The following is a 15,107-nucleotide window of genomic DNA, read 5'->3' on the forward strand; positions in this document are numbered from 1 at the left end:
AATAAAAATAAAAAAAATAAAATGGGCTATTGTAGAATTTGTGCCAAAGTTCTGAGTTGCATTCAGGGAATGATAAAAGGGAAAACATGGTCCCTATACTCAGAGAGTTCACAATCTGATGTCTGACATAGTCACACCTAGCACAGAATGTGCAGTCACAGAAGTGTTCCTGGAGGAGGTGTCTGCCTCCCTGTCTAGAAGTAAGCTGAAAGACTGCAGGGGCCACACGAAGAGTTGGGGAGAAGGAAGGATTTCTGTTTGCTAGGCCAGTTCCAAGGCTCTTCCATGTTATGCAAAACCAAAGTGAAGTAAAGAGAACAGACCTGAAGCTGGAGGGTAATATGGTAAGATAAAGAGCTGAGTGGGGAGACATCTGGGGAAACTGTGTGGGTTGAGGGGGTTGGGAGGGATAGTTTTGGGGAGGAGCTATCGTCCAGGTGGAAAACGTTAAATGAGAGAGAAGAGGATTTTTAAGGACTTTGGGCTGTACATTAAAATATGCTCCTGCTCCACTCCCCCTCCCACCTGCCTCTGAGGTTTCCTTGAGAAATTAAGTAGAGATTTAAATTAGTTTTGGATTACTAGACTGGCTTTCTTCTATTGTGTTATGTGTCATGACTGGGCCACTAGGGGCCCTAAGACTTATTCAGAATATGGAAAGACAGGATGTTGTGCTGGAAACCAGCATATTAGAATTTGAGTTTTCAGAAATGTAGCAGTTCTAGGTGATGACTTAGCCCAGGGTGTGGCCAGGTGAAATGGAGTGGAAGTGAAGATTCTTGAAAACAGGGAGCTTAGAAATGAGTGCAGGGGAGTAGTCAAAAGATGGCAGATAGAGAAGGGAAGCTGGGTGTGGTGGGGTGTGCCTGTAGTCCCAGCTACTCCGGAGGATGCTTGAGGAGTTCTCTGTCCAGGAGCTTGAGGATAGAGGGGGTATAGAAAGTGAAGGTCAGTTCTACAAGAACAAAACACCGTGTGGAGGAGCAGAGGCTTAGAGGAAGGGTCCTCTAGGAGAACCACATTTCACTTATCTGCGTAAGTCTGTCTTCTCCACTACACAGTGAACTCCTTAAAGGGAAATCGGGGCTTTTACTTGGCTCCTATTTGTGCTCAAAACTCAGATGTATTGATTATCTTCTGTCTGCTGACACTTTTCCACAGTTCTCACTAATTATCACGAAACTCCTTAAGATGGGGTTCAATTTACAGATGCAACCCACAGAAAGTATTGCTCAGTCACGCAGCCAATGGGTTTCAAAGCTGGTATTGTATTCAAACTCAGTATTATCTTATTTTAAGCCTCCACAGGTGCCTCAAACTCATTAAGCCCAAAGTTTGTCATCTCCACCCCTCCCTGCAAATGTTCTTCCTGAAATTTGTTTCTCATTAAATGGCACCACCCAGTGGTCCAAATTAGAAATCCCGGAGCCCTCTAACTCCCTGACTTGGCCCATCCAGTCAATCACCAAGTCCCATTTGTCTCCTGAAAGTTCACGAAGGTACTTTCCTCCCTCCAGTCCCACTGATATTACCTTATTTTGCATGAGCTCCATCCTACTCCTGGATTTCTGTAGAACCTTCTAGTCTCCCTGCCTCCAGCCTTGACTACTTCAATTAATGCTCCACATTTCCACCAAAGTTCCTAAAGTTCTGATCATAGTACTCTCTGTTTAGAGCAGTTTAATGTCTGCTGCTTGCCCTCAGGATAAAACCCAAAATCTTTTAATGTAGTTTATGGGAGTCTTTCATTATCTGGCATCTCCTTATCCCTCCAATCTTATATCTCAACATTCCCTTCATTCTATTGTCTAGCGTTACTGAACCATTTTTAATTTCCCAGACTCCCTAATTTCTTCCTCATTTCCAGACTTTTGCACTTGTGGTTTCCTCTGCCTGGAACACTGTTCATCTGTTAAGAGATAATTTTCAGGAAAAGGTAAAATTATGACTCTCCTACTGTTAAAGAAAAAAATTATTCGGACACTTGTTAAAACAGTAAGGAAGACTTTATTCAGGACTATTATGATAAGTGAAAAGTCTATCCCAAAAAGGGAGACAGAGAGATTGGGCTCAAATTCCAATACAGCAAGGACAAGTAGGGATTAATAGTCAATGATTCAGTTTGCATAGTGACTTTTGGGTTAAAAAAAGAAAAAATAAAGAAAAAATAGTCAATGAGCAGAATGAGGGAGTCAGTGGATGGATGGAAAATTACATGAAGGGGGGATTCTTGCTAAACGGACTTAACAGGATTGTTGCTGAAGGCAGGTGAGGATGATCAGATATCAAGGCTGGGGGTGGGGATTCCCCTTAAACTGACTTGGCAGGATCCTGGCTAAAACCAGCTAGGCAGGCCCCAGACAGGGCCCAAGGACAAGACCTAGTCAAAAAGAGGGATCAGAGGAGCCTATTTAAAGTTTGGTTAAGGAGAGTCTTTGTCAATACCCACATAAAAATGAACACATGTTGATTTTATTTAACTCATGAAGGAACTGGCAGATGTTAAAACTGGTACAAGAGAAAACCTAGAGAACAGACACATTTACAGACCAGGAACAGAGATATAGGTGCTTTTTCTCGCTAGCGTGTGAGGGCTGGCATGTGAGGACGCTGCTGAGGCACTAAGGCCATGGGCCACTTGGAGCTGCTGCTGGCAGAGAACATCAAGTGGTGGAGGGGCTGCCAGGTCATTAGCCCCTTCAGAGGTTCACCTGCACCATCGGCCCCAACGGCTCCGGTAACTGGGCACCTTGGGCGGAACCTGAAAGCCTCAACGCACTGCGGCCAGGCGGCGCTTTGCCTGAGGGGACATGAGGGGGACCATGTGGCCTGGACTGCAGGCGGCTGCTGCGGGTGCCAGCCTGGCCTTCTCCCTGTCCGGGCCTGGACCCCGGCCCTCAACCCCCACCCCATCTCACCTTGGACCCAACCCTCCACCCTGAAACCCCGGTTCTGCCCTGAGTCCTCTTCTCCTTGCCCTCGCTCCTCCTGCTTTAGGGGCCTTCTCCCTTGCTCTCCGCCCTAGTCACTCCTCTCTGTCCCCTCCACTTCTCATCCAGAGATTGAGAGGAAGATTGGGGGAGGTCATTGGTTCCAAGGAGCCTGAACAGCCATTTGGATCCAGGGAAGCTTTGACCCAGGGATACAGTGATAATGGCCCTGTTTATTGAGCTTTTCCTAAGTTCCTGGCAACCACTATTTTTGTATAACCCTAATGGATGGGTATTCCTCCCCATTTTATAGCCGAGGAAACTGAGGTCCAGAGAGGCCGGATGACTTCCAAGGTCACCCATCAAGTGGGGAGCCTGCCTCCATGCTGTGTCGCACCATGAAAGGAGCAAGGTCCCAGCAGATGGAGCAGAGTCCAAAGTGGCAGTTACCTCCGTGCCTCTTCTTTTGGTTCTCTCAGCTCAGATATCCTTTCTTAGCTCAGAAACTAGACTCGAGTTGAAAGTTAACTGTTACCTCAATAAACTAATTTTTTGACAGATAAGAATAGAACAGTTAAATATATGCTGTACTGGAGCAGGTAAAAAAAAAAATACAGAAATGATTACGAAAATGGAGCCTAAAACTGTTTTCCTCCCACAATATGGGGAGGAGCAGGTGAACTGAATCTCCACCAGACAGGACAGAATTTGCATACGGATCAGTTACCCACACTGAGTTGTAAAATAGGTCCCATGGAAACAGAATCTTTAAAGCAGAAGGATACGCTATAGACGAGTCCTTCAGGTTTCCCACTAGCCATCACTTCTGGAAAGCGTTTCTGGGATCTCCACGTGTGAACGAGGTGCCATTTCTGGGCTAGCATATTTATCATGCTATATTGTTTACCTGTCTCCCTCCCCCAATACACGCACACAAGACCGTGAGCTTTCCGAGGCAGATTCTGTGAGTTATTCAAGTCTCTTATTGTTTCCTCGGCGTGAACATCTGCTTCTAAGAAACGCGGTATGCCAGGGGATGGTGGAAGCCACAAGATAAACATATTGCATATATGGGAAAACAGATTTTTACATTAAAGCAGACGCTGCCTTTCCCTCCACATTTAATGTTTCATTGTTTTATTACCTAACTCTGTCTATTTCAGGGCCTGCGGAATACCATGGGAATACAAAAATGCGCTAGAGCGGTCTGCAACGCTGCAGCCTGCCTGAGAAACAATTTTGATACGAAGTGGCACTAGGCTGCAGGGGGCGCCGTCGACACGCTGGGAGAGGGGCTCAGCTTACCCCGGGGTGATAGTGAGGTCACCGGACGCCCCAGAAGCTGTCCCACTGGCCTCTTGGCAAGTCTCGGCCCTGAGGAAAAAGAAGAGCTTGAGCTGCTGCTTTTACAAATCTGAGGGGTGGGAAATGGAATCCTGCTAGCAGTCTGCGAGGTGGGGATGAGCCCCCGCGCCCGCTCCCCAAGGGGTCGGGTCCCTTCCCGCCTCCAGCCTACGCCACGGCACACCCCGGCCGGCCGCGGCTGCGCTAAGGCCCCCCGGGCACGCGGCGCTGGGACCCTGCGCTCCGCCGGCCTGGGCGGCTCCGCCCGAGGCCCCGCCCCCCTGCGCCCGCTTCCAAGATGGCGACAGCGATGCTTGCCCGGCTGCCGGGGTGGCGGTGACGACGGGCAGCAAAAGACCTGGTATGTGGGCTGGGGATGGTGGGGAGAGAGGCCCGTAAGAAAGGTTCGGGCGGTCGAAGGGTGAGAAGTTTGGGTAACGCCTGGAGACAAGCTTGGGCAGTAACGGGGGTCCCAGGTGGAAGCAGGGACGGGGGCCGGGCGGGCTCATATTGCAAGGTAGGGCAAACGCAAGAAGAGATTGGGACGGAATGGGCGTGCTTCGAAAGAACTGGGTTTTAACCTCCTGCACAGCGTACCAGGACCACACCCCTCCAGGTGAGCCTGCCCAGGTACCCCCGACCGTCTCTGCCCCAGCCCCCTCTCTGCCCTTCTCACTTCAGCAGCAATCCTCCTCCCCACCCCCGCTAGGACTGGGGAAAGGTAGAAAAGGTAGAGGACGCCGCCCCCACCCTTCTCCCCGCCGCGCTCCGGAGCCGTTAGCTTGCAGCTCCCAAGTGGTCACACTCCCCGCACTTGGGGAGCTAGCTCCCAGGCACGTGAGGAACCGAAGGAGACTGTTTCCTACTTTGCCCTGGGTACTCCAGGGCCACTCCAAGGTCCTGTCATGACTGTCTCGCCCCTTGAACAGGTTCTTGATCTGGGAGAAAACAATGTCTACATTAGCTGACCTGTCCCCACTCAAACAAGTTCGTCCTGTTGGAGTGGGGGTAGAGGGGTGGTTAAATAGGAATCTGACACTATCACTCCTGGGTAGCCTGGGAGAGAGGCCAGGGACTTAGCATCCCCTGCTCCTCCTCTTTTCTTTCCAACCACTTTCCTTCATTTCCCGTGCTGGGAAACTGGCTTCCCCCAGATCCTGATCTCTGCCTGTGCAGGTAGTTAGTTATCCTTTACCACTTCTGTTCCAGCTGGTCCCAGATTCGCTGCTGGAGAGCTGGATGGAACCTTTCTCTGTCCTATGTGACATTTCCAATTTTAGATAATGCCTCACATCTCTGTCCCCCCGGGACCCCCTGGAGTCCCCATGATCCCGAAGAAGACAGCTTGAACCTAGGTGAGTCTGTCTCTTTTCCTCTAAAATTGGAAGAGGGTTTCTCCAGAGACTCTACTGAAATGAACATGGGACTTAAATGATGTAAGCATTCTTGGGGGGTGGGGACTTGAGAGTAGATGGTGGGTGTGGTTTGGGGGGAGGGGGAGGAAAGTGAAACTTGGGCTGAAGTGACAGGTGGTAGGGCTCCTAGTGGTTACATTCTATTTTGCTTCCTTGCGCAACTGTACACATGTGTGCTCCCTTCTGTGACTTTGTTCTCTGCCTGTTTTTCTTCTTTACCCCTGGCACCACCTTCATCCCTACTGCTGATCTCCCTGCTGGCTTGCTCTCTTCCCGCCTACCCCCAGAACCCCCCTCTCTCCCTCCCCAGACCTCACCCCAGGATGTTGCGGAGGCTGCTGGAGCGGCCCTGCACGCTGGCCCTGCTTGTGGGCTCCCAGCTGGCTGTCATGATGTATCTGTCACTGGGGGGCTTCCGAAGCCTCAGTGCCCTATTTGGCCGAGATCAGGGGCCGACATTTGACTATTCTCATCCCCGTGATGTCTACAGTAACCTCAGTCACCTGCCTGGGGCCCCTGTTGCCCCAGGGGGTCCTCCAGCTCCTCAAGGTCTGCCCTACTGTCCAGAAAGATCTCCTCTCTTAGGTGAGTGCAGGAGAAAGAAGGTGAAGGAAAGGACAAAGTATTAGGGCAGGGAGGCTTGGGAAGGCATGGAGTGGGACTTAGAAGAGGAGAATAATGTCCCCTGAAGGTGGGCTGAGGTTGAGATAGCCTCTGAATTTGGAATTCAGACTAGGCTCTTGGGTTGGGCCACAGCTTTTCATTGCCTGCCCATTTATGGGCTTTTCCTGCCCATGGTTAGGAATTGTTTTCCTTGTAGATGAGACCTGGTTTAGTTAGCTAGAAGTCCTGTTCTCTTCATCCCCCAACCGTAGCTTCCAACCTTGTGAGACAGGAGATTACGATACTCTAAAATAAAAAAGGTAGGCTAGGGAAGGAGCCCGCACCTTCCAGGCTTTGTAGAGTTGTCCCAGTGATGGGGGACCCAAGGCTTGTGAGATTTCTGGTTGAGCCCTCGGGGGAACTGAGTGTCAGAACCAGACTGCAAGGGTCGGAGGTATTCCTAGGCCATGGTGTTCATTCTTTTCTCGTTGCCCCTCTAATCCCTGAACTTGCCATTCCTTTCTGACAGTGGGTCCTGTGTCAGTATCCTTTAGCCCAGTGCCATCACTGGCAGAGATTGTGGAGAGGAATCCCCGGGTGGAACCAGGGGGCCGATACCGCCCTGCAGGATGTGAACCACGCTCTCGAACAGCCATCATTGTGCCCCATCGTGCCCGGGAGCACCACCTGCGCTTGCTGCTCTACCACCTGCACCCCTTCTTACAGCGCCAGCAGCTTGCTTATGGAATCTATGTCATCCACCAGGTACCCCCAATCCCCACCTAACTCTTTCTCATATGGAAGCTTCAAGCAAATGCCACTCCAGTCTCAACTGATGGGTCCTTAGAATAATTTTAAGAAGGCCAGACTGTTGAATGTGAAGAAGCACCCGGCCCTGTTCTTCCAAACTTGTTGGCCTTCTCAGTCTGTTTAGGGTATTCCACTGTCATATTCTTCCATGATTTTTCCTTTGTTGAGTGGCTTGTGCAAATTTGGAATTGGACACATTTGGGCTAAAATTCTAGTTCTGCCATTTGTTACATGTGTGACATGTAACAAATAGAGGGCAAGATACTTAACCCTCCAAAACAAGGCAGAAAGCATTAGATAACTAATGTGCCATCTGTTTCACATGGTTGTTGGCTGTCAGGATTAAACGCTAAACAGGAGCATGTAAATATCAGGCACTGATATGCAAGAAAAACTTGTTGAATGACTAAATGAAAAAATGAAAAAGGTAGTTTGTTTTTCTCTTTTCTTTGACTTGCATCTCACTTTGTTTGTTTGTTTTTTTGAGACAGTCTCGCTTTGTTGCCCGGGCTAGAGTGAGTGCCGTGGCGTCAGCCTAGCTCACAGCAACCTCAAACTCCTGGGCTCAAGCAATCCTTCTGCCTGAGCCTTCCGAGTAGCTGGGACTACAGGCATGTGCCACCATGCCCGGCTAATTTTTTTTCTATATATTTTTTTTAGTTGTCCAGATCATTTCTATTTTTTAGTAGAGACGGGGTCTCGCTCTTGCTCAGGCTAGTCTCGAACTCCTGACCTTGAGCAATCCACCCGCCTCCCAGAGTGCTAGGATTACAGGCATGAGCCACCGTGCCTGGCCCTGCATCCCACTTTGATTTCCGTCTTTTCACTTTTATCCTTTGGCCCCCTCTTTTCCATGCTACCTATAAACATAGTCTGGTCTGCCTCTATTATCTTCCAGGCTGGAAATGGAACATTTAACAGGGCAAAGCTGCTGAACGTAGGGGTGCGGGAGGCTCTGCGTGATGAAGAGTGGGACTGCCTGTTCTTGCATGATGTGGACCTCTTGCCAGAAAATGACCACAATCTGTATGTGTGTGACCCTCGGGGACCCCGCCATGTTGCTGTTGCCATGAACAAGTTTGGATACAGGTAGAGGGCATGGAAGGGTGCTGGGAAGGAGGGAAACCCACCATCCAGTGAAAGGAGAGCCAGGGGGATTATGGGTGGGAATGTCTCCAGAAGACTTGTGGAATGCAAGGATCTTTCTCTCCCTAGCCTCCCGTACCCCCAGTATTTTGGAGGGGTCTCAGCGCTCACTCCTGACCAGTACCTGAAGATGAATGGCTTCCCCAATGAATACTGGGGCTGGGGTGGTGAGGATGACGACATTGCTACCAGGTCAGACTTCCTGCTACCACCTCCCTCCCTACCCCTGCCTGGAACCTTGTCTTCTAAGACCATCCATTGCCATAGACTTCAACACTAACTTTAGCTCCCTGGTCCTACACTGAGCCCATTCCTTTCCCTTAATCTTTTCAGTATACCAGGTCAGGCTCTGCAAGCTACTGCCCATTCTGTCATCCTTCAGTCTCCTAGATCTGGTTAGTTATATTCCTAGGAAAAGAGATAGACCAATAGGAAATAGTGTCATGGGATCCCAGAGCTCAAAAGGGGCGTAGAGATAGTTTAGTCCCATCTTCTGCTAGGGTTGCATCCAGACTACTTTCTATGGGGATGGGGAGAGGGGCTCCACTCCATGTAGCCCAGAATCACTTCATTTAAAAAAAAAAAAAAGGGGGGGGGTCTATGCCATTGGCATGATGCCAGCTATGTTTTAGCATGAGAAACATTCTGACCTTCAGCCTCAGCTGACCCAATTTGATGTCTGGTGTGAGTATTTGGGCTTGGTATGCTGGACGAATTGCCTCCCCTCCCTCTTGTGTCCTCTGGGATGACATTACTATGTGAATTCTCATCCTCTGTATGTGTGTAAAGCACCCAGCAAATTCTAAATGTGTATTTTGCAATTCCTTCCCAGGCCATCTTTATTCCTTGCTTGTGTGTGTCAGAGTTGGAGTTTATTTCTTTCAAAGCCCTCAGTACCTGGTTCTACCCTTTTCTTAACACAGGGAGGCAGGGGGAGAGAAGTCGGGGGAGCTCAGCCACTATTCTAAATAAGAATCGCTGAGCTTTGGGCTGCAACTCCCAGTCTTGTCTTATCCTTTTGACAAAATGCCCTGTCTCCCTGTCCTTCCCAGACTGCAAGGGCAGCTCCTGGGAGCCATTTAGGAAGCAAAGGGAGGAGGCACAAACCTACCGCTGTCGATTGTTTAAAGGCCCCAGGGTGCTGGCACCGGGCCCTGGGGATTTGGATATGTCCAGCTTTCACATTCTCTTCAGCCATTTCTGTCTTTCTGTTTGGCTCCCCCTCCCTCCCTCCCTGGTACTTGGCACTTTTTTTGCCTCACTAGTAATAACTGTTCTTTGTGTATGGAAACATGTAGTCCCTTCCTTTCTGGCCTTAGCTCTTCTTGTTCACCTGTGAGCAGCTTTCCTCCACTCTGGATCCGCCAAGATTCCCTCCTTTTTCTCACAGGGTGCGCCTGGCTGGGATGAAGATCTCTCGGCCCCCCACATCTGTGGGACACTATAAGATGGTGAAACACCGAGGAGATAAGGGCAACGAGGAAAATCCCCACAGGTAGGAAGGAAGGACTGCCTAGGAATTGTTACTGGATCCTCAGGGTTCTGTTCCCCTAGCCAGGAAACTCCTAACGGTCCTTAAATTCCTGGCTATTCCTTTCTGGTCTTAGTCTCCAACCTCTAACCCTCAGATTTGACCTCCTGGTCCGTACCCAGAATTCCTGGACACAAGATGGGATGAACTCACTGACATACCGATTGCTGGCTCGAGAGCTGGGTCCTCTTTATACCAACGTCACAGCAGACATTGGGACTGACCCTCGGGGTCCCCGGGCTCCCTCTGGTCCCCGTTACCCACCTGGTTCTTCCCAGGCCTTCCGTCAAGAGATGCTGCAGCGGCGGCCCCCAGCCAGGCCTGGCCCTCCACCTACTGCCAACCACACAGCCCTCCGTGGTTCACGCTGACTCCTCCTTCCTACCCACCTTAATCATGAAACTGAATCTGAGGGGTTGTATTGTCTCCACCCCCCAGCTCCTCACTGCTCTTAGAGGGATGTGGGGGAACTGAACTCTAGTGCTATACTGGGGGGGCAGGGGCCTCTCCTCACTGCTGGACTGGAGCTGGGCTCCTCTAGACCTGGGGGGTCCCTCTTTCAAGGGTCTCCTGCAGGGCTTATGACTGTGAATCCTTGATGTCATGATTTTATGTGACGGGCTGGACCCCAAGCCCCTTCTTCTTCCATGGAGAGAAGAGTGATCTGGCTTCTCCTGGGAAGTTGTTTGGTGAAGGAAGCCCCTCCCTGGGTACTTTCTGCCAGTGCTGGAGTAGCTCCCTCTCTGGTCCTGGCTCAGGGGGGTAGGATTTTGATATATTTTCTAATAAAGGACTCTGTTGTCTTGCCTCTGCTCCTGCTTTCTGCATCCCAGGCACACTTTGTCTCTCTTTACTCCCCTCCACTCTTACGCCCACAGGTGACAAACAGCCAGACCAAACCAAGCTCCAGCAATTTTTATTTTCATGATTGAGAGTTGGAGATCAGCTGTGAGGTTCTGTGCCCAGGACACTGACTGCTGCCTGGCGCCCACTCTCTATACAGTCATTAACAGCAACCCCCTCATAGGAGGCTCCAGCCAGAGTTAGGGGCAACCTCTGAGCCGCCAGGAACTGCCTAGCTGACTCTGGAAGGAAAAGATGAAAGGACTGTGATAGCTGGGGGTCTCATTTCCTTGACCCTCCTCCACCCAGCTGCTTTCCCAACTTACCCAGTTTTTGCCAGTGGCCTAGTGTATACTGGGGGATGCAGTTCTGGGTAGAAAGGAGAAGATGCAAGGAAAAGTTTATTATTGATGTCCCAGGCCTTGGTTGACAGACAGTGACAAATATACCAGTCCTTGCCTTCAAGGCTTTCAATGAAGAGCTGAGGGGAGTTTACCCCAACTCACCTTGTGTAGGTGGACCAAGCAGTAACTTGGTGGCTCCTTCAGTCCTAATTGTGTGGCAGCTGCTTCCTGTGCCTGCTGTTGGAACAGCTCCTGAGATAAGGCACAGCCACTGGCCTCCAGTGTCTGTAACCAGGAACCTCCCATCATCACCTAGGGAGGGAATACAACACCAACCAGTCTTGGCTTTGCCTATACTGGGACACAGAGGAGCCCTTTGGAAACCCCACTAAGTTGTTTCCTCCTCTCACAGTCACTCTGAGGTCAGGGGAGCTCCCATCCTGTTCAGGGAAAGCAACTGAGTCATACACGATTCCCAGGATGCCTGGGTCTTCTGAGGACGGCACCAAATGTCCAAATCCCTGGGGAGAAGGAAATCCACAGGTCAGGAGCGAAGGGCTCCAGCTAAGCCCATGTCTCCCCTTCCCCTCTGTATCATACCTGGACAGGCAGACGAGCTCCTCGGTACTGCAGATTCACCACAGCTACAGACACAGCAGCGATGGTACTCAGGGCAAGAGCCAGAGGAGCAGCCTCAGCAGGGAGCAGCTTGCTGAGCACTGGAAGAGATCAGGCAGAGGCCTGATTCAGGAGGCATTCACACTAGTTTCATCAGTCCTCTTTGGGATTAGACTCCTGTAGGCATGACCAGTTCAGGGGCATATGTGGTCCTGCTGGCCCAGGGAGGTATTGCTATTGCCTCACACTGGTTGGGGAGAGTGGCTACTCCATTACCTGAAGCTGGAACGGCACTAATAACGTGGTCAGCCTCCAGACTGCTGTCCCCTAGAGACACCTGAGAGGGTGAAAACATAAGAGACACAGATAATGAGAATTTTATGGATGAAGTGAGACTTGCTGCTTCAGTCTGAGTTTCCCAGGCACCCAAGTGGCAGGAGAGACTGGGTGACTACATAGACTGCACAAAAATCACTCTTCTAGATACTCTAGGAAGTGGGTCAGAGAGAAGCCACTGTGGCTGCTCTGAAATATTCAGTGAAGCTGGGTGGTTCTTTCCCCTATCCCTGAGCCACTTAGAAGCACTACTTCTATCCACAGATTTGTATCAAAGGGGTCTTTGAGGCCGGGCACGGTGGCTCACGCCTGTAATCCTAGCACTCTGGGAGGCCGAGGTGGGCGGATTGTTTGAGCTCAGGAGTTCGAGACCAGCCTGAGCAAGAGCGAGACCCCGTCTCTACTAAAAATAGAAAGAAATTAATTGGCCAACTAAAAAAAATATAGAAAAAATTAGCCGGGCATGGTGGCGCATGCCTGTAGTCCCAGCTACTCGGGAGGCTGAGGCAGTAGGATTGCTTGAGCCCAGGAGTTTGAGGTTGCTGTGAGCTAGGCTGATACCATGGCACTGTAGCCCGGGCAACACAGACTCTGTCTCAAAAAAAAAAAAGGGGGGGGTCTTTGAAGAAGGTCCACAAATAAGGCCTAGGACCCTGGGATAGCCCATGTCTAAATAGCTTCTATAACAGGAAAACAATGAGTAACTCCAGTCCTATCAGCCCTGGCCTGGTTAAGCCACTTAGACAAATACAGAAACAATGACAGGTTCATTATACTCCAGGGGACTCTCCTACCTTCCAGCGCCCTTCTGCCTGGAGGCTGAGCCCAGAGACTGGATGGCCTTTGAGAACACTGACCCCCCTACTAGTCAGGTGGGTTTCAAGGGCCTGGGGTAACATCTCTAGACCTCCACGGAGTGACCACTGGCTCCAGCGCTCGGCCCGGGCCTGGCGAATGAGTGTTGAGTCTAGCTGTGGGCTCTTCCCTGAAGAGGAAGCAAAGAAGAATCATCAAAATAGCACCTCTTAGGCCCCCAGCACTCTGGGAAGCTGAGGCAGGAGGATCGCTTGCGCTCAGGAGTTCAAGACCAGCCTGAGCAAGAGCGAGACCCCGTCTCTACTAAAAACAGAAAAAATTAGCTGTGTGTGGTGGTGTGGGCCTGTAGTCCCAGCTACTGGGAGGCTGAGGCAGGATGATCACTTGAGCCCAGGAGTTTGAGGTTGCAGTGAGCTATGTCACTGCATTCTACCTGGGGTGACAGATCAAGACCCTGTCTCAAAAAAAGTGAGAGAAAAAAAGCACCCTTCATCCCAAGTCCCTCACTTTGGCAGTCCTTAAGATCTTCACCTTTGAACCAATCCCCTCCTCACCTGCTCCCAGCAGCAGACCCAGTAATATGGAACGATGGGTTTGCTCAGCTTGAAAGAGACTGGGAAAGCAGGACCTGATGCTGAGCTCACGGCTGTTGCCTGCAAACACTCCACGGCAGAGACTGTCCATGGCTAGAGACGCCACCTTAAGGGTGAGACAGGGACTGAGAGGCCAAGGAATAAGCTGCACTGACTGATTTCTACTGCCCCTGCTTGATAGGGAATGGGGGTGGGGTAGAGTTTGGGTTTGGGGGCATTCCCACTATAACAGGAAGATGAGAAGGAAGTGAAGGCATTCACCCCCAACACTGAGTTTTGGGAATTATGGGAGAGGCATGAAGAGATGGGCATGCCCAAATGATACAGAAGAGCCCCTAGGTGGTAGCTTTAAGTAGAGGGCTCTGCAGCTGGTTTAGGGGGATGTTTGGGGCCTTTGAGCAGTGTCACCTCAGGTCCAAGGCGGCGCTGGGCAAAACTGTGCACAGTCTCATCAGGCTCTTTGCCCCGGGGCTTGGTCAGATCCCTCAGGCCAGCCCAAAACAGAGGTTTGGAGAAGGGGGGTGAAGGGCGGAGGAGCCCCCTGCGTGGAGGAAGGCATAGTGAGGAGGGAATTCCTGATTTATCTCTCTAGCACCAGGGGGTCATTTCCATTCATTTGGCCCCCTTTTGCTGAGAGGGCTGACAGGGGGTGAAAAAATGGAAAAGATGTGAGGATGAGGGAAAAGTAGAAACATGTGCAGTAAGAAGGTGATGGTGTTACCTGAGGCCAGTGGGTAGGGGATGCAGAACACCACCTACATACAGGAACCTGTTCTGGGCCGCTGGATGGTCTCCCCGGACAGGCAACACCTCTGAGTCCAAGCCAAGTTCAGAAACCTACTCTCCATCAGCCCTCAGGAAGAGGAGAAACTAAGGAAAGGTCTGACCCACCAGAATATACTTCCTCCCCTAAACTCTATCCCCTAGTGAAAGCCCCCTCCACAACCTCTCCCAGACATTCCACAAGGCCCTCACCATGAGCAAAGTCCGGGCTCCCAAGGCTCCCGCGGGCCTAATTCCCCGAGGTCCAAGTTCAAAAATAGCACCATCATGCCCTCGGACTGAGCGAATCCAGCCTCCCAGACGCTCGCTGCCCTCCACCAGGATCACCTGGCGACAAAAGGGAGACACTGCAGCACCATCTGTAGCCGCGGGCGAGAGGTCAGGGGAAGAAGGGGCGGCGCATTTGGGGGGCCAGGGTCCATCCAGCTTTCGATGGAAATGAGAGAAGAATATTAAATGAGGCTCCCTCCGGCACGGGTGGGGTACTCACCTTAGGGGGATAAGGGGCCCGGCTCAGGTGGTAACTGGCAGCCAAGCCGCTGATGCCTCCGCCCAGCACGACCACGGTCCGGCTCATTGGGAAACGTGGGGGAAAGGGGACAATATGGACAGGCAGACTGGGGGACACCCTGCACTCCAGAAGCCCCGCTGGCCCTGTGTTCCACGCCCGGCTACTCACTGCTTTAGGGGAAACTAAGGCAGTGCGCGCGGATGGGCTAGTGGAACAGTGAGGTTCCTGCCCAGGGGCCAGGACTCACCCACGACAGGTAGGGAGAAATGAGAGAAAATGAGGAAGAAAGAGGAGGTCTAAGTGCTAAGACCTTACTCCACGGGCACTTCGCTGGGTGCAGATAAGGGCCACACCCACGCTATCTGCTCCCGCAGGGCTCAGGCGACAGGCTGGCTGCGGGACTTCTGAGGCGCTTTGACTCCCCATTATTCACTAGGCCAATCAGCGCTTCGAACCCGCTTCTCCTGCCCCCAACCCTTTCGGT

General features: G+C 51.3%; 2 protein-coding genes across 9 annotated transcripts; one reads left to right on the plus strand and one right to left on the minus strand.

Moving 5' to 3' along the window:
• Positions 1-4,540: 4,540 nt before the first annotated feature.
• Positions 4,541-10,586, plus strand: B4GALT3 (UDP-Gal:betaGlcNAc beta 1,4- galactosyltransferase, polypeptide 3). Of its 8 annotated transcripts, none has more exons than XM_012639546.1 (8): positions 4,541-4,635; positions 5,484-5,629; positions 5,977-6,274; positions 6,822-7,057; positions 8,001-8,191; positions 8,318-8,440; positions 9,639-9,743; positions 9,877-10,586. In XM_012639546.1, exons 3-8 carry the CDS (start codon positions 6,013-6,015, stop codon positions 10,148-10,150), a joined length of 1,191 nt encoding a protein of 396 aa, XP_012495000.1. In that variant the 5' UTR covers positions 4,541-4,635; positions 5,484-5,629; positions 5,977-6,012; the 3' UTR covers positions 10,151-10,586. The 8 variants fall into 8 exon arrangements, with proteins under 8 accessions (XP_012495000.1, XP_012494999.1, XP_012495006.1 ...); XM_012639545.1 differs by having other exon boundaries at positions 6,000-6,274; XM_012639552.1 differs by having other exon boundaries at positions 6,000-6,274; positions 10,058-10,586.
• A 92-nt stretch (positions 10,587-10,678) lies between these two features.
• On the minus strand, positions 10,679-15,069 carry PPOX (protoporphyrinogen oxidase). The gene is made up of 12 exons (XM_012639544.1): positions 14,603-15,069; positions 14,305-14,439; positions 14,051-14,166; positions 13,738-13,870; positions 13,291-13,435; positions 12,715-12,905; positions 11,861-11,921; positions 11,567-11,685; positions 11,377-11,487; positions 11,129-11,278; positions 10,949-10,991; positions 10,679-10,864 (listed from the first exon to the last, which is right to left on the minus strand). The coding sequence occupies exons 1-12, from the start codon at positions 14,687-14,689 to the stop codon at positions 10,722-10,724; spliced, it is 1,434 nt and encodes a 477-aa protein (XP_012494998.1). The 5' UTR covers positions 14,690-15,069; the 3' UTR covers positions 10,679-10,721.
• Between the last annotated feature and the right edge of the window lie 38 nt (positions 15,070-15,107).

The sequence above is a fragment of the Propithecus coquereli genome, unplaced genomic scaffold, assembly GCF_000956105.1.
Source record: "Propithecus coquereli isolate 6110/MARCELLA unplaced genomic scaffold, Pcoq_1.0 Scaffold140, whole genome shotgun sequence".
NCBI classification, from domain to species: domain Eukaryota; kingdom Metazoa; phylum Chordata; class Mammalia; order Primates; family Indriidae; genus Propithecus; species Propithecus coquereli.